General features: G+C 37.1%; 1 protein-coding gene and 1 pseudogene across 2 annotated transcripts in view; both read left to right on the forward strand.

Moving 5' to 3' along the window:
• Positions 1 to 8,267: 8,267 nt before the first annotated feature.
• LOC143858932 (receptor kinase-like protein Xa21) lies at positions 8,268 to 21,638 on the forward strand. The gene is made up of 6 exons (XM_077369640.1): positions 8,268 to 10,848; positions 11,709 to 11,845; positions 15,120 to 15,398; positions 21,043 to 21,105; positions 21,200 to 21,554; positions 21,631 to 21,638. The coding sequence occupies exons 1-6, from the start codon at positions 8,268 to 8,270 to the stop codon at positions 21,636 to 21,638; spliced, it is 3,423 nt and encodes a 1,140-aa protein (XP_077225755.1).
• Positions 20,256 to 23,076, forward strand: part of LOC143859077 (N6-adenosine-methyltransferase non-catalytic subunit MTB-like) — a 75,451-nt pseudogene continuing 72,630 nt past the window's right edge. The window contains exons 1-2 of the transcript XR_013239131.1: positions 20,256 to 20,506; positions 21,200 to 22,919. The product of XR_013239131.1 is annotated as a N6-adenosine-methyltransferase non-catalytic subunit MTB-like (transcript). The remainder of the gene's footprint in view (positions 20,507 to 21,199; positions 22,920 to 23,076) is intronic.

A 23,076-nucleotide genomic window follows, 5' to 3' on the forward strand; every position in this document is an offset into this window, starting at 1 on the left:
TTCTTCGTTTTATTCTCCATTGAATTTTTTAGCTTTGGTTTTCCTTTCTCTTTGATTTTTCCTTCCTTTAGGAGACCCAGGGGCGGAACTAGGAATTTACACCCGGGGGGGCCGGACTAGTTGTAAAATTATTTTTTTTGCAGGTAGGGTTTCGTCCAACCAAAAAGGAAGCTTTCTACAGGATTTTTTTTAACACAGGGAGATGGGGAATTGATATTTTCACCCCTTGGGATTTTTTTTAACATAGGGAGATGGGGAAAGTGGGAAACAATTGATTTTTTTAATGATTTTGCAAATCTTTGGGGGGGCCGTGGCCCCCCCAAAGCTATACGTAGTTCCGCCCCTGAGGAGACCCCTTGATTTTTTCCTTTATCGGACTCATCACGCACAAACGAATTAATCCCATAGTTAGCAAAACGTGATTCGGCAAAAACAAAAACGGGACAGCAAAATTTCGAGTTTAATACGGTACTGGTTTAAAAAAACATAGTAAAAAAAAAGAAACACAAGAAAATGAGTTTAGAATTTTGTCATTTACAAAATATGGTGGCGTTAAAATTAGAAAGTTGGCCTAAAAAACGTGTTTAAAACGTTTATAATGCATTTTAAACGTGTTTAAAACATTTGCCTAAAAAAAGCGGAGTTTTATTCTTTGTAAAAGTTTTAAACGACACACAATAAAAAAAAAAAGAAAAAACGCCGTTTTAAACAGAGTTTTGCTAACTATGATTAATCATGAGGAATAAAGGGCGTTTTATATTACTCTGTGATGTGTAATATAAAACCAGTTTTAGGAAGAATAAAGCCTAGAACTACTGTCCTGATGGGTGAAGAATACCCTGTTTTAGGAAGGGTGAATGGCACAACACCATCTTCTACTCTGCTCTAACCACAGGAAAATAAGAAAAAAGTTTTCAATTCCAATCCATTGATGAGTGATTAATTGAGATTTGAGGTTGGTGGGCTCTCTGTCAAACTATAAGAGAAGTAAAAACAAGGGAAATGATTTCAGCACAACTATGTTTTGATACATGGGCGCATGTATCTTGTCTTTTAGCATTTAATTGTCAGGTAAGTGCTTTTTGGGGACAGTAAAAACCCTTTTAAAGCTCTTTAAATATAAAAAACAAGAAACATGAGCCTCTTGTGTCAAAAGATGTGTGTGTTGAAATCATTTCCCCAAAACAAACAACAGTTGACAAAAGACAAAAGCCATTTATAGTTTGTTTTGCCTCACTCTCCCACTTCCATTTCCATTTTCATGATAGTGTGTTGAACAAAACAAAAGCTCTTCAATTGGAGTTTAAAACCATCTCCAGCTGACACTATTTTTAAGGTGTGATTCTATAGTCAAATCCATATCAGGAATCCTAAGGAACTTAATTAACTCCTTAATTAAGCCAGAAGCTACTTCCTTCCTTGCCTTCCATTTCTTTGAGGATGAGCTTTTTTAATTTATTTGTATCAATAGCCATCCTCAAAAGCATGTTTACATCATAAGGGAAGCATTGCAATGCAAGAGGCCAAACCAACTTTTTCTTTTCTTCCATGTGATTAATTGCAGCCCTATTTTCCTAGCAATACTTCCTTCTATTTGTCTCTTCCTAAGTAATGAAAAGGGGCGCATTTATCTTTCCCTATCTTTAATTTTATCTTTTTATCTTATCCCACTTGATAAGAACAAATAACAAATAAAGAAATTTTGTTCGTATCTTCATTCTACATGTCTAATGAGAGAGATTTAGAGTGAACCTAAATTATAAACGGAGGATCAGCCATTGGCATTGTCATTGTGATTTCTCATGATCCGCCCATTTGAATTTCCATTTTCGCCAAGGTGTATGACCTCCTCATGATGTGTTTTAATTTAATTAATTTATTTATCTTTATATCATTTTAAATTCAATATGTTTATCATATTCACATGAGAGAGAGAGAGAGAGAGCTTAAGGTCCCTTTTTGAATTGCCAAAAAAAAAACAAGAAACTTTCACAGGAAATTTTTTCTTACGGCTCTGTTTCTTTCTACATAAAATTTGTTTTATGTTGTAAGAATGAACATAAAACAAATTTTATGTCCAATTTTACGTCAAAAGAAACGGAGCCTACACAAATTTTTTCTTCCCACAATTTAGAGGGAAATTATGTGATTATCAATAATTTAGGGGGATGTCATCATAAATTGATGGTCCCTGTCAATGTAAATCGAATAGGGTTGTTTCAAGTTTCCTTTTTTCTTCTTTTAAAAAAGTAAGAAATTTTAGTGACACTTTTCCTTTCCAAACTTTTCAAGAAAATTCATGTTAGAAACATGCATGTCGAATGAGTGTGGAAAAACCCAAAATGATGATGATTTTTTTTTTGAAAGCGTAAATTTTAAATGTTAGATACGAAAGTTCTAAGCTTAGTTATTTATTAAGCTTAAAACAACAACACTACCTTGCGGACAAGAGTTTTCAACTCATATTGTTGCCGATTGTCGATGGAAGGGCTAACTTGCACACAGCCCAGGTCTAGTTTTAAACGAATATGATACATTAAATGGCCCAGTTAAGAGCTGTAAGCCCAAGGGTTCCCCATGGGTTCATTCAATCATCTTGTTTTGATGATTAACAAACGCAAATTGATTAGTTGTTTATGGACTGATCATTTGCCTTGAGTGTTGTGCTTTAGACAGGTCCTACACAAGTCAAATCGTACTAGCACGCACCTTGTTGGCCTATGCTTGAAGATGAACCAAACACAATGGCAAATGAGTTTGGAACATACTTGGACCAATCACACCTTGGAAGTACCAAGGAGAAGCTCATCACAACCATCTCAAAGCATTGAACAAGCAAAAGAATATCAAGCAATGAAGGCCAAAGCTTGCAAATGAAGGCCAAAGCTTGCAAATGAAGGCCAAAGCTTGTGGATCAACAACTTGCAAATGAGCTTGAACCAAATGGTGGCATCATCCTTTGAAGGTGTCAAGCAAAGAAGCTCAACCTTGAAGATCCCAAAGCAATCCATGCACTCAAAGAGAAGATCAAGCAATGGCTACTTTAAGAGTTCATTCAAGAGAGTGGTAAAAATGGTAGATTGTATCACCTATCTCTCTTGTGTTTTCTCTTATCAAGGCACATCTTAAAACCCCTAAAAATATATTTTTCAAATAGACTAACACACCCTTTAAGGACTTAAATGGATAAGTGAATGGCCATGGTGGTGGACCAACATGTTGGGACCCATATGGCATTCAACACAAGAATGAACAAAACAGAGTTCCGAAGCAACAACCTGGACCAGCAACTAAATCCTATCAAAACTTATTTAAAACATTTTCAAATATTTTTGAAAATATTTTTAACAGATAGCTCTCATTTTTCTCATATCCGTAGAGTATAGGAACGTCAAAATCCGATGAGAAATGAGGGAGATATGAATTTTACAAGTTCAACACTGTTTGCTGGAAACCAGTCTCGGAACTCCGAGAATTATTCTCGGAGCTCCGATCTCGGAACTCCGAGAAATGCTCCAGGTTCTTAAACATAAATCTCTGTTTGGTTTCTCGGAACTCCGAGAAACCCTCGGAGCTCCGAGAAACCCTCGGAGCTCCGAGAAACCCTCGGAACTCCGAGAAGTGTATTTTCTCAAAAAATTATAGCCGTTGGAGGCCCAATGGCTAGTTGATTTTTTGACCCAGTTTTGACTGTTTTACCCCCCAAACGGTCACATGGAGTTGGGACTTTATATATACCCATTCAAGGGTCCAAAACAATAGATGAACATTGTCCAACTTCAACAAACCCTAGAAAATCATTTGTGAACTATTTTTGGGTTAAATTCTCTCACCAACCAAACTCTTTGTGCTTTGATTTGAGAAAATCTTTTGAGATTGGTTTAGGCTTAAACTTGTTTATTCTTGGGAGCATCCTTGGAGCTACAACTTGTAATCAAGCCTAGTAAGAGGCTAATACTTCTTCTTCTTTATTCAATCGGTAGCAAGGGCATCCGTTGTTTTTAATTCCCTTGGGTGAAGCGCTTAGAACTCGGCGGAGAAGGAGAGTCATTGTAAAGGTGGAAAAGCATCCTTATTTAATTCCCTTGGAGTGTAAAAGCCTTGGAGCCGGGCGTCGTGGAGGTCTCAATAGTGGAAATCCTCAAGTGCGACCTTGAGAAGAGTGGAGTAGGCCGTTTGCCGAACCACTATAAATCGTTGTGTCACTTGTGTGATTGGTATTTCTCTCACTCCCTCTCACTCTCTTATTTGATTATTTGTGCTTAGAATTGAGTGAGTAGTTAGCATTGATAATCAACCTAAATATCTTAACCTTGCTAACTAGGCTATTAAAACTACCTAATTAATTTTGCTAATCAACAAGGGTTTTGAACTTATATTAATTTGTAATATTGTTTAAGTTCAACTATTTCAAACTTAATTAAACAAGGGATAAGTCTTGGGTGAAATCTTAGGAAAAGTTTTTAAAAGCTAAAGATTTTATAAACATCCTATTCACCCCCCCTCTAGGTTGCCAAACCAAGTCACTACTTGGATTTCAAGAGCTTTTTCGAAGCTCACAGTCTATCGCATAAAGATTCAAGTCTTGTTGTCACCGAATAATTTTGGATAAATCTGAGATTCAACAAAGCAATATAAGTTATTTTATGTCATGTTTCAACTATCTCAATCATCCAGGGAGCACACATGTAAACTGATAATCTATGATATTGGTCAACGAAAAGATTAGAATGGTCATTGCACAAAACTCACATTAATTTAACAACCCTATTTGCTTGAACATGTAACAAAAATGGGCAATTGCTTGCTAAGAAATGATATCAGCACTACCATGATTTGATATTTCCACAAAAGCTGCTTGTCTTTTAATATTTAAAGTGGCACACATGTAAACTGATAATCTATAATATTGGTCGACGAAAAAGAGTAGAATGGTCATTGCACAAAACTCACATTAATATAATAACCCTAATTGCTTGAACATGTAACAAAAATGGGCAATTACTTGCTAAGAAATGATATCAGCACTACCATGTTTTGATATTTCCACTAAAGCATCTTGTCTTTTAATATTTATTAAAGAGCTGTCAAAAGGTTATTACAGTTCCCACAAGAAAATTTAAAAGAAAAGACAAGCTGGGAAAGTGCAACTATTAAAACATGGTTGTGGTGATATCATTTCCCATGCTAAAATGTGACAAAAATGTGACAGGTGGTCCTTACCACTGGCAAATGTAAAAACATCAGCTATTATTTTAAGCAAATTTCTGGTGGTCAATAAGGATGATAAGAAACGAATGAATGAATGCTTCTTTTTTTTTGAAATAGCGATTTGTATAAAATGAAAAGGGAGCACCCGAGAAGGGGCAACCCAGAGAACAAAAACAATAAAGATACAGGAAAGAAGGAGAAAAAACAACAAAAATTACAATATTATACTACGGGGGAAGATGATCGAACTAGAGAATACTCTCCCCCCCAACACCCTGCTTGGCTAACACATCCGCCTTTTCGTTTGCCGACCTCCAAACGTGTTTAAAGACAATAGCCGAACCAGCAACAAAATCCTCAATTTCATCAAATAATGCCAAAAATCTCCAAGGAGGAGCTACTCCACCCTTCAACCACCGAATCACATGATGCCTTTCTCTTTTGAACTCGATCTCTTCAAATGATGCCTTTCTCTTTTGAAACAACTAGGACCGGCTGATAAAATGATAAAGAGGAAATCAAAGGTTTCCTGGCTTAAATGATGAAGGATTTTGGTGAAACCTCCAGATTCTGGTGAGTTGCCTAAAGAAGATGAAGCAAATACTCAAATCGATGAAGATATTAGGATTTGCCTGGTGAATGAAGGTCGGATCTAATAGAAAAGAGTGTAGATCTAGGGTTCTGAGGTTTTTCAATCTACTTAGGGTTTATAAGTTGTAAAAATAAATGAGGAAAATGAGCTCTAATGTGGATCTGAAATGGAAATCAAAACAAAAGTAGTAATCATGAATGGAAAGGTTGCCGGAAATTGATCAGAATGGAGTAGAATCGGTGAACGGAGCTCCGGTGAGATCATCGGAGAAAGACAATGAAGAAACCCTAAATCGCCATTTTTCCCGCTTTCTCTCTCTCTCTCTCTCTCTCTCTCTCTAATTAAGTAGAAAAACCTTGATTATCCTGAAAAAGAGAGTTAAACTGCTATTTATAGGCAAAGGAGGGTGTTGATATTGGCACTACTGAACTTGATGGGCGCACGGTTTGATAAGGCGCGCCCGCGAATCGTGTCTTATTCAGCCCAGGTTCGGCCCCTTACAGGATAAATTCACCCCCCCTTCAGGATAAATTCACCCCTTCTGAACTTGCACCGCGACACTTCTTCGGTTTGTTCGCTAGGCAAACAAGCTCGGATTTCGACGAAATTTTTCAGGGACCTTGGTGGGACCCTAAACTAGCCTAGGGTGAAATTTGGGGCTCCAACTCATTGATTTGAAAGGATTTTGCACAAATATGGAGGTTTAGGGCACGGTCAAAATGGGGTGTCTACACTTCCATGGAGACAAACGTCTCCTTATATAGCTTTATTCTGGTAACCGCTCTTAATTACCCCACGTTCTCTTGGAGGCTGGGAACTTTTTTTGTAACTACCCATGATGGGTTCCCTTATTCTCAGGTTCTCCATTGTCCAAGTGGTTATCATCCACCTTCTCACGATTGGAAACTGTAATGCCACATCCTTGAATCAGTCAAACCGGATGTTCTTAGTAATTCGGTCCCATTTGACAGATTGGCTTTAAGTTTGAACACACACTAGAGGGGGTCTTCGAATAACTGTTCATCTTTCTAGATTCCCATACAGGCCAAAAGCTTTGAGCGACCTGTGTTATTTTATCTAAAGACCTAATAAATAAACTGATGAAGTTAAACCGGATGTTCTCTTAGTAATTCGGTCCCATTTGACAGATTGGCTTTAAGTTTGAACACACACTAGAGGGGGTCTTTGAATAACTGTTCATCTTTCTAGATTCCCATACAGGCCAAAAGCTTTGAGCGAGCTGTGTTATTTAATCTAAAGACCTAATAAATAAACTGAAGAAGTCAAGTCAATTGATTTTAAGCCCATTTTTGTTTTGGATTTTTAGAATTAATTTTTAGTCGAGACCGAGCCTTGGTGCAACGGTAAGGTTGCTCTATTGTGACATGGTGGTCACAGGTTCGAGTCAATGAAACATCCTCTCTGCAAAATAGGGGTAAAGGCTGAATACATCTAGCTCTCCCCAGGCCCCGCCCTTTTTAGAATAGATTTTTAGTCCAAAACTGATAATAGGACTCAAAATAAAACGTAATTTCAGTCCAGTAATTGATTCTAAAAATCCAACACCAACATAGATTTTAAGTCCAAAACTGATAATAGGACTCCAAATAAAACGTAATTTCAGTCCAGTAATTGCTTCTAAAAATCCAACACCAACAGGGCTAAAAGCTCTGGGCTGTTATATAATCTAAACCCTGTTCATGTGAGTCGTGTGTAACACATCGTGAACACATGTGTACGGTGTACCAAACTACCAAATAATTGAAGGGATTGACCAGGTCAATTGATGGCTACATCACCAATCACTATAATCGAGAGAACATACGATTTTCCCGCGACTGGTATTCTCACGATGGAGAAATTTTTTGGACTGGAGTTAAGAGTACAGAAATTTAATTGAAAGGTGACTTTCGTGGACCCCCTTGAAGGGAAAAAAACCAAATACTAGACTTTGAAATTTGGAGTCCAGATTCCAAATCCAACACCAACGCGAATGCATGTGACATGAAAATTAGGAGTCCAAATTTCATGAAAAAACGTTAGCTAGAGGGAAATAATTGAAGGGATTGACGAGGTCAATTGATGGCTACATCACCAATCACTATAATCGAGAGAACATACGATTTTCCCGCGACTAATGTATTTTCATGATGGAGAAATTTTTTGGACTGGAGTTAAGAGTACAGAAATTTAATTGAAAGGTGACTTTCGTGGACCTCCTTGAAGGGAAAAAAACCAAATACTAGACTTTGAAATTTGGAGTCCAGATTCCACATAAAGGTCTAGTGAGATGAAATGGAAATGGGTAGACAAAAAAAAAAGGTGTATCTGTTCAGCACAAGAAGAGCTTCAACCAGGATGGACCTTTGGTCATTTATCCTCTCTAAATCTCTTCTTGGCTATGAATGTACTACTTTCAGAATCTATAACCACCACCACCTTACTAGGAAACGAAACCGATCGAATGGCTCTGCTCGCTTTTAAGGATGGGATAACGAGTGATCCTCTTGGAGCCTTATCATCATGGAACCATACTCTCCATTTCTGCCAGTGGAATGGAGTCACATGCGGTCGGAGGCATCAAAGGGTCACTGTATTGAACCTTAGTGGGCAGAACCTGGTGGGTACTCTATCTCCTGCCATATCCAACCTGACCTTTCTTAGGGAAATCCACCTCCAAGAAAACAGCTTCAATGGCCAAATATCCCAAGATATTGGCCGTCTATTTAGACTGCGACATCTTAATATGAGCTATAATTCCTTGGGAGGGGAAATTCCATCCAATCTCACCCACTGTAGGGACCTCGGAGTCATCGATTTGGGTTACAATGAGTTGACAGGGAAAATTCCCATCCAACTTAGCACTCTACCGAAGCTATCCGGGTTGTTTCTTTTTCATAATAATCTCGAAGGGAGCATTCCACCTCAACTAGGGAACGTTTCAACTCTCACCCTTCTCTATTTATATGCAAATAGTTTGGTGGGACCCATCCCAGATGACCTGGCCCGAATTAATAACTTGAAACGGATCGTCCTTTCTGGAAATTTATTATCCGGTACGGTTCCTTCCTCTTTTTATAATAATCTCTCGTTTCTTGTGGAGTTTACCGTGTCACAAAACCTGTTAAACGGAACCCTTCCACCCAACATTGGATTCTCTCTTTCTAAACTTCGATATCTACTTTTAGGAATCAATCAATTTACCGGACACATTCCAATTTCATTATCCAATGTTTCAAGTCTTGAATGGCTTCTAATGGGAGGGAACCAGTTTAGCGGACCAGTGCCTGAAAATATTGGATGGGCAAAGAACCTACTCAAACTTCAGTTGGACTATAATTACCTAGGCCTTGGTAGAGCTGATGACTTGAAATTTATCACTTCTTTGTCCAACTGTAGTAATCTAAATGAGTTGTCCATACAGAGTAATCATTTTGTTGGCCTATTTCCCAACTCCATAGCCAATCTCTCAACTCACCTTTATTGGTTGTCAATAGGACAAAACCAAATTTCAGGTAACATCCCTAGTCAGATCGGGAATCTCATCAACTTAGAAAATTTGGGTCTATATGAAACCTTCATCACGGGTTCTATTCCCACTTCAATTGGGATGCTCCAGAACTTGCAACAACTCTACTTGGGAGATAATAAATTGTCCGAGAAAATCCCATACAATATTGGAAATATTACTCGATTGACCACCCTCGATTTAGGATTTAACAACCTGCAAGGGACCATACCTCTATCTCTTGCAAACTGTACAGAACTTTTAGCATTGAGTCTTTCTCGAAATAACCTTCATGGTACGATACCAAAACAAATTATTGGCCTTTCTTCGCTATCAAAACTACTCGCTTTGTCCCAAAATTTTTTTACTGGTTCTCTCCCATCAGATGTGGGTAACTTGCAAATTCTAGAGCAATTGGATGTTTCTCAGAACAAATTGTCAGGTGAAATCCCAAGCACTCTTGCAAATTGTAAGAGCATGCGACAACTTTATATGCAGGGTAACGCCTTCCGAGGAGATGTTTCGTCAGTTTTTACTACATTAACATCCATTGAAGCCCTTGATCTTTCATACAATAACTTCTCAGGGAAGATTCCAAAATATCTAGAGGGGTTTAAGTTTCTACAGTATCTAAACTTGTCTTTCAATAATTTTGAGGGTGAAGTACAAAAACAAGGGGTCTTTGGAAATGCCAGTGCAATTTCAGTCATGGGAAATGATAATCTTTGTGGTGGTATCCTAGAACTAAAGTTGCCCACATGCCCAGTGGTAGCTAATGACAGACGAGGAAAAACCCATGTTTCTAGAGTAATCATCCTAGTAACAAGTGCGGTTGTATGCTTGATTTTCTTATTGTGTGTCCCTGCTTCACTTTACTGGATAAGAAAGTCAAGGAAGAAACCATCTTCCCTATCTTCTATGGAGGGCCGGCATTTAAAGGTTTCTTATGCAGAGCTTTGTAAAGCAACAGATGGGTTCTCTTCAGCCAATTTAATAGGCACGGGAAGTTATGGATCAGTTTATAAGGGAATCCTCAGTCGCATTGAAAATGTTGTTGCTGTCAAAGTGCTCAACCTTCACTTAAGGGGAGCTTCAAAGAGTTTCATAGCTGAATGCAACGCATTGAGAAACATTCGTCATCGAAATCTTGTGAAGATCATAACTTCTTGTTCAAGCATCGATTTTGGAGGTAATGATTTCAAAGCTCTCGTGCTTGAGTTCATGCCAAATGGGAGTCTAGAGAAGTGGTTGCATTCAAAATTCGATGGGCAACATAAATTAGGAAGTTTAAACTTCATTAAAAGATTAAACATAGCAATTGACATAGCTTATGCGCTGGATTATCTTCACCATCATTGCCATACACCGATTGCTCATTGTGATCTAAAGCCAAGCAACATTTTTTTGGATGAAGACATGAATGCTCATGTGGGTGATTTTGGGTTAGCCAAGTTTTATCCAAGAATCATTCAGAGCTCATCTGAAGATCAAAGCAGCACAACTGGATTAAAGGGAACTATTGGGTACATTGCTCCAGGTAATAATTTTATCAATTTTCGTCATCCTATCTATTCTCAATGAGTTTTATAAAATATTTCTCACTTATTAGGTATATAATGTAGTGCAACAAAGGCTAAATTGGCATCTTGAACCAAAAAAATTACTGGATAGCATTTCTATATTTATTGACAGAGTATATATGAATGTTATTTTACATCAAGTGGTCTCGTACATGTCACCCGAATAATAGGCAGGCTTTTTAGTACCTATGACCATGAGTTGTTTATGCGAAATAGTTGTATAGAAAATGCTAATCATGTAAATGGTTAAAAAATTATAATTTTGGAAAAATTCAGAGAAGTAATTATTCAATTATTCAATAAAATCTCTAATATTATTAGAAAATAATGAGAAATTTTGTAAATATATTTCCAAAAAACCCATGACTAATGTTTCTCAACAAAAAATGGCCCAACACTCCAATGATGAATCAAATCATGCTTCTCAAATGAGCTAGAGCAGTAAAACACCCCAAAGACCCATGAGAGAAAATATATTCCAAAGAAAGAAGCAAAAGTACCATGAAAAGTACCTTTTTCAAAATTATCCAACTTTTCAAGAAGGACCAAAACGCCCTGGAGTTGGCCAATCGGAAGAGCCCCTGTTCGATTGCATCCCACTACCGCTGGGCATCATTGCTATAGCCTGAAACCATGTGTGCATTCCCTTTGCCATTTCAAAGATTGGGTGAACCATTTCCTAAGATTGTCAAGAGCTGGACGATCGGCAACCACCCTTGAACGAAGGTATAACACTCTGAGGAGTGTGACAAAGCCGAACATTTAGCAACTACTCATCCACGAAGGTATAACACAATGTCTACTCTTGCATTTGTAGATTTTGTGGTTACTGCATCTGTAAATTTTGTGGTTACTGCATTAATTGTGGAGATTTTGGACTTAATAAGATTATTGGAGCCTAGGATTGAGCATCGTAGGAGGTCGGCTAATGAGGCGGCTGATATTCTAGCAAAGGTAGGAGTCCGTAGGGAGTCCATGTTAGTCGTGTCGCCGGTTATCTTACCTATCTAACATGCTTTGTAATGGGTCTGCGGACCACTTTTAAGTATCATGTACGGGACATCTTGTCCCCGCCCAATACTTTTTGTCTATTAATGCAATGTCAATTTAAAAAAAAAAACATAGAGTTAGGTCTTTGTTTTCATTCCACTGGTTCGGACGAAGGGTGGGGTCAAGTAGCCACTTTCTAGCATCGGCCTCACAAGGATTTCCAGATTAATGACTGCCGCCAAAGATCCCAATTGGCGCATCACAAGTTCACTCCACGCCATCTGTTGAAGGTGCACACACTTCCCTCTAGATGTCAGTGGAGGATGGTTCCCACACTCAGAACCTTCTTTCTTTCTAATAAATAGTTGTTTATATTAATCCCTAGTCAAACATTTCAACTTTTGGTGATTTTTTTCAAAGAAAAGTGGTTTGGAAGAAAGATGAACTATGTTCTCCAAAAGAGCTTGAGCACATGACAAGCAGCACTTTCCTAGTCTGGTTAGATGGTTCTATACAGAGTCATGTCCGGGACTTAGGGCTCATAATCCCTATTTGGTGATCCTAGGGTAATAAGTGATGCATTACCTCATTCCTTCTAGGATCGTAAGAATGCAGTGTGTGTGTGTGTGTGTGTGTGTGTGTGTGTGTGTGTGTGTGTGTGTGTGTGTGTGTCTATGTTTGTGTGTGTCTAATCCAAGGAATGAATTTTTGGCAATCCTCGATCGGAAGAGAAAAGATGGAGGAATATTTATACTTGCCATACGTGATATATGGCAAATCTAGAATTAGGAATGCAGAGGCTAGGGCAAGACAAGGAATGATTATTGTTTAACCAGCTACCAAAGGTTGTTACAATTCCAAACAAAACTCTCAGTAGCTCATTAAAAAGTGTAAAACAATGTGAGTCTTACTCATAATGAAAACATGGTCATGCGAATAATTGTAGCCTTTTGGTAACTATCCTAAGTTCCATTTGTCAATTATCCTAAATTTAAGGTGTTTGCTAAATATAAGTCAAGGAGGTTTCTAATAATTCCTAATAATAAATACGAGACTTTTGGATTAATGTTGTGACTGAAATAGTTTTTCTCTTGGAAAGGAAGGTTAAATGATGCCATTTCCCTTTCCGAGACACGTTTGGTTGGTGTGCACTATTCATTCTACTTCCTTGTGTTTAATGGATTTTTCAACAATTGCCTTTTAAGTTGCCTCTCCCAAGTCAACATGAAAGTGAAATTAAAGATTTGACATTTTCAACTATTTTGTTTGTACTTAGAAAATGACATCATTTCACTTTCCTTCTATTCTACTTATGTTTTACCTTATCAGTAGTATGAAATTAGATCTAATCTACTTTTGTAGTGCTTTTGCTTGTGTAATCACTGGGACTTGGTTGGTTTTAGATGAAAAAATCATGTTGAGAAATTATCATGGTCCAAAATTGGCTAGCATTTTTGAGTAATACATAGTGGAATGCTATTCATCACTTACATGACTTGATTGGCTGAAACCCATGTTATATTGATTTTTCTAAATGGGTGAAGTACCCGTGTGGCACACATACGTCTCAAATTGTACGAGTCTCTAAGACAGTTCTAGATCTCTTTTATCTGTTTTCTGTTTTATTGGATACTACTGCCACAACTTCATAATTATCACACATTTTGAATTTTACCCATCCTATTAGTAATTTTCTTTAAAAAATCAAATATTATATCTACTTAACTTATAAAAATTTAAATATGTTACTGGTTGAAATAATATTATTATGTAAAATTTTAAAATTTGACAATGGATTAAAATATTTTGGTGAATCTACAAATCATTCTTTTTGAGGTTTGCTGAATTTGACACTAGATAACCATGTCAGATTCTGACACTCTTACCTATACTAGGGGCGGAGCGAGGAATTTGCCCCACGGGGAGCGAAAACTAGTTGTTATATAATAATCAATAAATTATCTTAAAGTAAAAAAATATACAACAAATTTTAATTCAAATAACTTTCAATTTAAAAATTATTTATATTTTTTTTCTGCCCACAAAAAATTTACTCAATTAAATCCAATGATTTTTCATGTTTTGATGTATCATAGTTACTAAAGATACGAGATGATGGTTCAATCCTCATTTCATTGTCTTCCAAATTAATTTTGAAGCTCTCACAAGTCATACGAGTTATGAGTAAATAAGCATTCGTAGCCAATAGAAGTATAGGCCACGCCCCCATCAAAACATGAGGGGAAGTGATATATCCGCCCTTTTTTCTAGTTGGGACCCAGCTTATGCGTAGGCTTGGGTGGAGATAGTGCGATGCATGCACAACATCAAAACATGTGTAAAATGGGTGGGCCCCACCCATCCTATGCATATGGTGTAAAAAAAATTACGCCGTAGAAAAAATTCCAAACCAGAAGATAATAATCAGTTTAGATTCAAAATCAATTTTCAAAATCCAAAAACCATCAAGGCCGTTCCACTAAAATTCTAACTCTTACTTTTGTAATCCCTTGTATACACCTTGTTGGGTATCCATATAGGATGGTACTAAGACCATGTGAGTCACCCGATGATGTTTTACAAGATCAATGGTCTTGATTTCATGTACATGTTCACTCATGTCCCTTTCTAAATCCCAAAATTATTTGGGATGATCATAAGAAATGACCAAGTAGAGGGCAATTTTGTAGTTTTAGTTACAAAATATGGGCACAACTATTGTCTCTTTAAATCTCAAAATTGCTCCTTAAAGCAATCATAAAAACTTTCTTGTATGAGGGCAATTTTGTAGTTATAGTTATAAAATATGGGCAATATAAGTAGAAGGAACAAACACCCTTAGAATATAAAAAGATATTCCGTACAACGACAAATCGGCAATGCTCTCTTAAAGCGTAACTTTTCGTTTGTAGAAGGAAAAAAAATGGTTTCTTTAAGAAAAATTTTAGGCAAAAATCGAGGGGGGGGGCGCCCCCCTGCTCCGTCCCTGACCTATACTAATGCAACATAGGACATAACATCTATATTTTCTTTCATTGTGCTAAATCGTTTCTTATGTGTTTCTCTAAAAATTCAAGACTCTTTCCATGCAACTTAGGTTTCTAAATGTGAAGAGATCATTCAATTATCTATCATCTCTTTGATAAAATTTTCACCTTTTTTCAAAATCAAACCTCATATTTTCTTTTAGTTTCTAACTGGTATCTTATATCCTTTATCACAACAAAAAGTGTAAAAGATGTGTGGAATTACAGAATATGGGGCAGGTGGTCATGTGTCCACAACCGGAGATGTGTATAGCTATGGGATTCTTTTATTAGAGATATTCACTGGAAAGCGCCCCACAGATGAAATGTTTAAGGATGGTCTAAGTCTTCACAAACTTGTCCAGTTGTCTTTGCCTGATCGAGTGATGGAGATTTTGGATCCATTAGTTCTTGTAGATGATGATGAAGGAAGAGCCACAAACATTACTGAGAATTACAATGACAAGATACGTCGTTTGCAGGAGTGTTTGGTATCTTTAGTGAGGATTGGAGTGGTGTGTTCTGCAGAATCTCCGAGAGAACGAATGGAGATGGGAGGCGTTGTAAAAGAAATGTGTTCTATTAGAAACATATATCTTGGTGCTGGGATCCACAGAGAATGATGAAATAGGGCCTTATTTCTCACTGAAGGTTTATCTTACCTCAGTAATTTTTGAGATACTACGGAAAAAAAAATTTCACTGCTACATCCGCTTTTGTTTCCCATTGGACAAAGATTACTATTTTACATGTTATTTCTTTGATGTATTTGTAAGTTAATGTTATATTATATGCGTTTTGTTTGGTGGTGCCACTTGCAAGTAATGTTTTTTTCTCATATCTATATTTTCTTCACCTACTAATACAAAATTACTATCAAATTTTGAGTGTGAAGGTTTCCAATGCAATACATTGATCATTCCATCTTGGGAGATTTATGGAAGATGATTACCAAGCCATTAATTAAAACAAGGTAGCTAAATGTTGGAAATTAAAGATAAGTTTGTGGAAGAAGGCTTTATTCTTCATTATCCTTTTTTCTCCTTTTCATTTGAATTTGTATGTGATGAATGCGTTTCTTCACATTCAGTATTGGAGAAACCCTCTCTCCAAGTTTGTATGGAGTGAGATAGGCCTATTTTGGTGAGAAACACTCTCCTATTTTTTCTTCTTTTCATTCTCCTTTGAATTTTTTAGGTTTTGTTTTCCTTTCTCTTTGATTTTTCCTTCCTTTAGGCGACCCCTTGATTTTTTCCTTTATTGGACTCATCACGCACAAACCAATTAATCCTATAGTTAGCAAAACGTGTTTCGACAAAAAAAAAAAAAAAAGGACAACAAAAATTCGAGTTTAATACGGTGCTGGTTGAAAAAACGATAGTAAAAAAACAGAAACACAAGAAAATGAGTTTAGAATTTTGTTATTTACAAAATATGGTGGTGCTAAAATTAAAAAGTTGGCCGAAAAATGTGTTTAAAAAGTTTAAAATGCATTTTAAACTTGTTTAAAACATTTTGCCTAAAAAAAACAGAGTTTTATTCTTTGTAAAAGTTTTAAACGGCACACAATAAAACAAAAAGAAAAAATACCGTTTTAAACAGAGTTTTGCTAACTATGATTAATCATGAAAAATAAAGGGCGTTTTATATTACTCCCTTATGTGCAATATAAAACCAGTTTTAGGAAGAATAAAGCCTAGAACTACTGTCCTGATGGGTGAAGAATACCCTGTTTTAGGAAGGGTGAATGGTACAGCACCACCTTCTACTCTACTCTAACCACATGAAAATAAGAAAAAAGTTTTCAATTCCAATCCATTGAGGAGTGATTAATTGAGATTTGAGGTTGGTGGGTTCTCTGTCACATTATAAGAGAAGTAAAAACAAGAGAAATGATTTCAGCACAACTATGTTTTGATACATGCCCGCATGTATCTTGTATTTTAGCATTTAATTGTCAGGTAAGTGCTTTTTGGGGACAATAAAAGCCCTTTTAAAGCTCTTTAAATATAAAAGACAAGAAACATGAGTCTCTTGTGTCAAAAGATGTGTGTGTTGAAATCATTTCCGCAAAACAAACAGCAGGTGACAAAAGGCAAAAGCCATTTATTGTTTGTTTTGCCTCACTCTCCCACTTCCATTTCCATTTTCATGATAGTGTGTTGACCAAAACAAAAGCTCTTCAATTGGAGTTTAAAACCATCTCCAGCTGACACTATTTTTTAGGTGTGATTCTATATTCAAATCCATATCAGGAATCCTGTAACTTAATTAACTCCTTAAGCCAGAAGCTACTTCCTTCCTTGCCTTTCATTTCTTTGAGGATGAGCTTTTTTAATTTATTTGTATCAATAGTCATCCTCAAAAGCATGTTTACATCCTAAGGGAAGCATTGCAATGCAAGAGGCCAAATTAACTTTTTCTTTTCTTCCGTGTGATTAATTGCAGCCCTATTTTCCTAGCATTACTTACTTCTATTTGTCTCTTCCTAAGTAATGAAAAGGGGTGCATTTATCTTTCCCTATCTTTAATTTCTTATCTTTTTATCTTATCCCACTTGATAAGAACAAACAACAAATAAATAAATTTTGTTCGTATCTTCATTCTGCGTGTCTAATGAGAGAGATTTAGAGTGATCCTAAATTATAAACGGAGGATCACCCCTTGGCATTGTCATTGTGATTTCTCATGATCCGCCCATTGGAATTTCCATTTTTGCCAATGTGGATGACCTCCTCAAGATGTGTTTTAATTTTATTTATTTATTTATCTTTTATATTATTTTAAATTCAGTATGTTTATCATATTCGCATGAGAGAGAGAAAGAGCTTAAGGTCGTTTTTGGATTGCCAGAAAAAAAAAATTTCATAGGAAATTTCTTCTTAAGGCTCTATTTCTTTCGATGTAAAATTGGACGAACATAGAACAAATTTTACGTCCAATTTTACGTCGAAAGAAACGGAGCCTACACAATTTTTTTCTTCCCACAATTTAGAGGGAAATAATATGATTATCGATAATTTAGGGGGATGTCAACATAAACTGATGGTCCCTGTCAATATAAATCAGGTTGTTTCAAGTTACCTTTTTTCTTGTTTGAAAAAAGTAGAAATTTTAGTGACACTTTACAAACTTTTCAAGAAAATTCCTGTTAGAAAGAAGCATGTTTGAGTGTGGAAAAACCCAAAATGATGATTTTTTTTTATAGAAGCATAAATTTTAAAAGTTAGATACGAAAGATCTAAGCTTAGTTATTTATTAAGCTTAAAACAACAACACTAGCTCGCACACAAGAGTTTTCAACTCATATTGTTACCGATTGTTGATGGAAGGGCTAACTTGCACAAAGCCCAGGTCTAGGTTTAAACCAATACGATACATTAAATGGTCCAGTTAAGAGCTTTTTCGAAGCTCACAGTCTAACGTATCAAGATTCAAGTCTTCTTGTCACCGAATAATTTTGGGTAAATCTGAGATTCAACAAAACCGCTTGTCTTTTAATATTTAAAGCGGCACACATGTAAACTGATAACCTATAATATTGGTGGACGAAAAAGAGTAGAATGGTCATTGCACAAAACTCACATTAATATAATAACCCTAATTGCTTGAACATGTAACAAAAATGGGCAATTACTTACTAAGAAATGATATCAGCACTACCATGTTTTGATATTTCCACTAAAGCATCTTGTCTTTTAATATTTAAAGAGCTGTCAAAAGGTTATTACAGTTCCCACAAGAAAATTTAAAAGAAAAGACAAGCTGGGAAAGTGCAACTATTAAAACATGGTTGTGGTGATATCATTTCCCTTGCTAAAATGTGACAAAAATGGGACAGGTGGTCCTTACCACTGCCATATGTAAAAACATCAGCGATTACTTTAAGCTAATTTGTGGTGGTCAATAAGGATGATAAGAAACGAATGAATGAATGCTCTCTTCAATTGAGAGTTCTTTAAAAAGGGAAATTCTATCTAAGTAATCACAACTGACCGGTCTCTTGGATAACTACAACAGTTACACGTGGGATCTGGATAAATCCAATCCAATACTGACCATTGTTAGCAAAACTCCGTTTTATTACTGTTCCATTTAAAACTTTTATAATGAATAAAATTCCATTTTTTTTCGGCAAACGTTTTGAACACATTTTAAAGGCGTTTTAAACATATTTTTTGGGCCAACTTTCTTATTTGACCCCACCATATTTTGTAAATGACAAAATTCTAAGGTAAATGACACCCCCCCCCTCTAATCGGACTCAATACTTATTGTTTGATCTTGATGGTAACTAACTTTGGCCATAAGCTGAGATTAGATCATTTACACAATCTTTTGGCACGAATTTGCTTCTAATAATATTTTTGAGCTATTTTACCCGTTTATGAGGGGCTCACAATTCGACAATAATGATATTTATATTTAGGGGATTGACATTGATATTCCCACTCCCTATCGACAGTAATCCCACACCTTTTTGTTATGTAATTTTTGGGGAGTTAGAGTCACTAATTTTAATTTCCAAATGATTAGGAGTAAATGTCAGTAATTGGTCTGATATGGTGCATTCAATTGTTGATCGGAGTACTAACAAGTTCCAACGACTAATGTTGAGGTATATTAAGCCCAAAAACATTGTTGACTTGTAGAAATTTTGGGGGTTTATATTGAGCCCTGAGATATGGACTGGTAGAAATTTTGGGGGTTTATATTGAGCCCTGAGATATGGACTAGTAGAAATTTTGGGGCTTTTGTATTTGTTTACACAAGAGACCAACTTATCAGATGATGACTCGTTTGGACCGAGTTAATAAAGTTATACCCCAGGCAGGCATTCCACAGGGATCATTGAGATGATTTTGGGTTACAAATTACTTAGGTTTAAGCTCAACAAATTAATGGTTTGGATCTTCGAACTAAGTGGCCTAGTGAATTTTCTTTTTAAAAAAAAAGCCGCGTTATAGGTGCTCTGGGCCCGGTGTATATTTTGTTGCATATGTCCGTAAGTGAGCATAAAACTAGGCTCCCGCCATTGCAGGGTCTAGGGAGGGCTAGATGTATAATGAAATCCGTAGGTGAGCATATATTTCAAAAATATAATGAAAACCACGTTGTTTGAGGATCCAAACCTTTCGGTTGTTGGGCCTTAATGTTAATAGACTGTGCTCCAAAAATCAGCTCCATTGAACGATCCTATCTCTTTAATCTATAGATAAACTACACCATAAAGAAGTCTCTATAGATCAAAGAGGTAGGATTATCCAGTGGAGATGATTTTCGTTGTGCGACGTATCTATGTTGGGGCCTTCCAACTGAAGGGTTTAGATCTTTGAAAAAGGGTCCAATGTAAATAGGTCTTTCGATGACCTTAACTATCCGTTCCTAGAGGGTGCGTACTACGCATTCCACGCATACCCGTGTAATCAATAACCCACAATCACTCACTCTTCTATTCTTCAACAAACAAAAAATTCAAGAAAAAAAAGAAGAAAAAGAAAGCGAAAAGAATCCCATCATTTCTCATATTCATCTTGACTCAGAATTTCAAGGCAAAAAAATCAGAGGAATTTTGGTTCAGACCCATATAGAAATTCAGGTACGATTCTCTTTTTCACTCTCCTTTGTTCTTTCTTCTTTTCTTCTTCTTTCTTTTTGTGCTATAAGAGATTTTAGTTTTTTTTTTTTAATTGGATTTTGGTTTATGTAATAGGATTTCGATTCCTTTGAATTTGAATCGAGCTTACTATATTGGGTCTTGGTTGATTTAGTTTTTTTTTTTTTTGAAAATGTGGGTCTTGGTTGAGTTCTTTTTTAGTGTTTGGTTATATGTAGGATCAATTCTTTTCAGTTTTCTTGGGTTTGTTACAATCTTTAGGGTTTTAGTTTGGACTAGAGGAATCAATTTCCTTTTCATGTGTTCACTTAGACGGATGGTGTGATTTTATTTTTCTATTTGTTTAGGGTTTTGGTTGGGTTTTTAACTATTTATTAGGGTTTCTTTTTCTTTTTATTAGGGTTAGGGTTTTGGCCTTTTGGGATTTCGGTATTTTTGTGCGCGTGCGTGTCTGTGTGGGGTAATCAGTTGGTTTAAAATGCCATGGATGCTTGATTTTCTGTTTCTTTTTATTACAGGTTTCAGAACGAGTTGTTGATTCGGGGCTAATGCTTTATTTGGTTTATCATGTTTACACTCTTGTTAGATGAATTTTCACATTATTTCATTGTTGAAATTGCAATTGTATCTTGATTAAGGGTAGAGAAAGCAATATAAATCAATTGTATTTGACAGTTCTTTGTAATGGATGCACTTGAAGAATTGATTCGGAGTTACACGGAACCGGATTTGGAGGAGGATTCGTTTGAAAATGCGCAGGATAGGGATTCGAGGGTTTCAGGAAGGATGGAAAGTGGCAGAGGTCTTGGAAATGCGCAGGATAGGGATTCGAGGTATTCACGAAGCCCTGAGAGAATTGAGAGACATCATCAAGAGTCTGATGAAATTGATCGAGGTTCATCTCAATCTGACAATGAAAGAAGCATTAGCCACAGACGGAGGCAACGTGAAAAAGAAGCTTACAGAAATGATAGATCCAAAGGCAGAGAGATAAGGATTGGGGAGGTTCTAAAGATAGTTGGAGGAAAAGGCAGCAGAGCTGGAATGATAAAGAGGCAAAAGATGGGGATGGTGATTTTGACTATAAAACTGAATGGGACTCACAGAGGCGTGAACAGGATAGAATGGATAATGAGAAGCCTCATGGTAGACCTGCTTATAGAAAAGATAGAACCAGGACTGAAGGCGTGAAAAACTCGAGAGTTGGAACTACAAATGAGTATTCTGATGTGATAGAGATCAGGCCCAAGTCTCTCGATTATGGGAGCGAGGAGTCCGGATCCATGTCTTCTAGGCATACTACTAGTGCAGGCCAGACTTCTATTAGGGGTTCACAGTCTCCATTTGGAAATAACCAGGGACTGGGGTCTTTCAATAGGGGCATTCCTGAAGGAAGAATAGGAGGCTGGAGAGGACGAAGAGGAAGCGTTCAGGGGAGGGACAGGGAACGTGTTGTAATCCCAGTGCCTATTGTGGGACCTCCCTTTGGTCACTTGGGCTTGCCACCTGGACCCATGCAGCCCATTGGGCCGAACATGTCCGCAGCTCCAGGCCCACCAATTGTACCGGTTTTCACTCCTCCATCTCCAGGGCCCATTGTTTGGCCTGGACCTCGAGGTTTTGATATGAATATGTTAGCTGCCCCACCTGGACTTTCTCCCATACCACACCTCGATTGTCAGGACCGCGATTCCTTCCTAATATGGGGACTGGCCCAAACCATGCAATGTATTTTAATCAACTTGGCCCTGGAAGAGGAGTATCTCCTAGCGTAACTGGTCCTGGATTTAATATAATGGGACCAATCGGACGTGGAGTACTTCATGATAATGCTCCAATGGGTTGGTGTCCACCTAGCACTAGTGCTCCCCCTGGTAAAGCTCCTTCAAGGGGAGAGCAAAATGACTGCTCCCAAAATTTTGTGGATACTGGTATGCGACCACAGAATTTCATCAGGGAGCTAGAACTCACCAGTGCTGTGGAGGTACCTCATGATATTACTCCAATGGGTTGCGGTCCACCTAGGATTAGTGCTCCCCCTGGTAAAGCTCCTTCAAGGGGAGAGCAAAATGACTACTCCCAAAATTTTGTGGATACTGGTATGCGACCACAGAATTTCATTAGGGAGCTAGAACTCACCAGTGTTGTGGAGGATTACCCAAAGCTGAGGGAACTTATTCAGAGGAAAGATGAAATTGTGGCCAAATCTGCATCCGCACCCATGTATTACAAGTACGACCTGCGCGAGCATGTGTTGTCCCCTGAATTTTTTGGCACGAAGTTCGATGTCATTCTTGTCGATCCCCCATGGGAGGAATATGTCCATCGGGCTCCTGGTGTTACTGAACATATGGAGTACTGGACACCAAAAGAAATACAAAATCTAAAAATTGAGGTACCTCATTTACTTGTCCTAAGTTTATTCACTTCAGTGTTGGCGTATTTGATATGGCTTTTGGATGTCTTTATTTTCTCTCAAATCTATTTACATAATTACATATGCAACATTTGCTGTCCATTCATATTATTTTATAACTTTGTGCCTTTTCTCT

The sequence above is a fragment of the Tasmannia lanceolata genome, unplaced genomic scaffold (assembly GCF_043159265.1).
Source record: "Tasmannia lanceolata isolate RefF3 unplaced genomic scaffold, GAP_Taslan_0.1 ptg000029l, whole genome shotgun sequence".
Lineage (NCBI taxonomy): Eukaryota > Viridiplantae > Streptophyta > Magnoliopsida > Canellales > Winteraceae > Tasmannia > Tasmannia lanceolata.

Coding starts and splice junctions, on each gene's coding strand:
- LOC143858932 (XM_077369640.1), top strand. CDS start 8,268: ATGGCTCTGCTCGCTTTTAAGGATGGGATAACGAGTGATCCTCTTGGA. Junction 10,849..11,708: donor TATTGGGTACATTGCTCCAG/GTAATAATTTTA, acceptor TTGCATTTGTAG/ATTTTGTGGTTACTGCATCT. Junction 21,106..21,199: donor TTTATCATGTTTACACTCTT/GTTAGATGAATT, acceptor TGTATTTGACAG/TTCTTTGTAATGGATGCACT.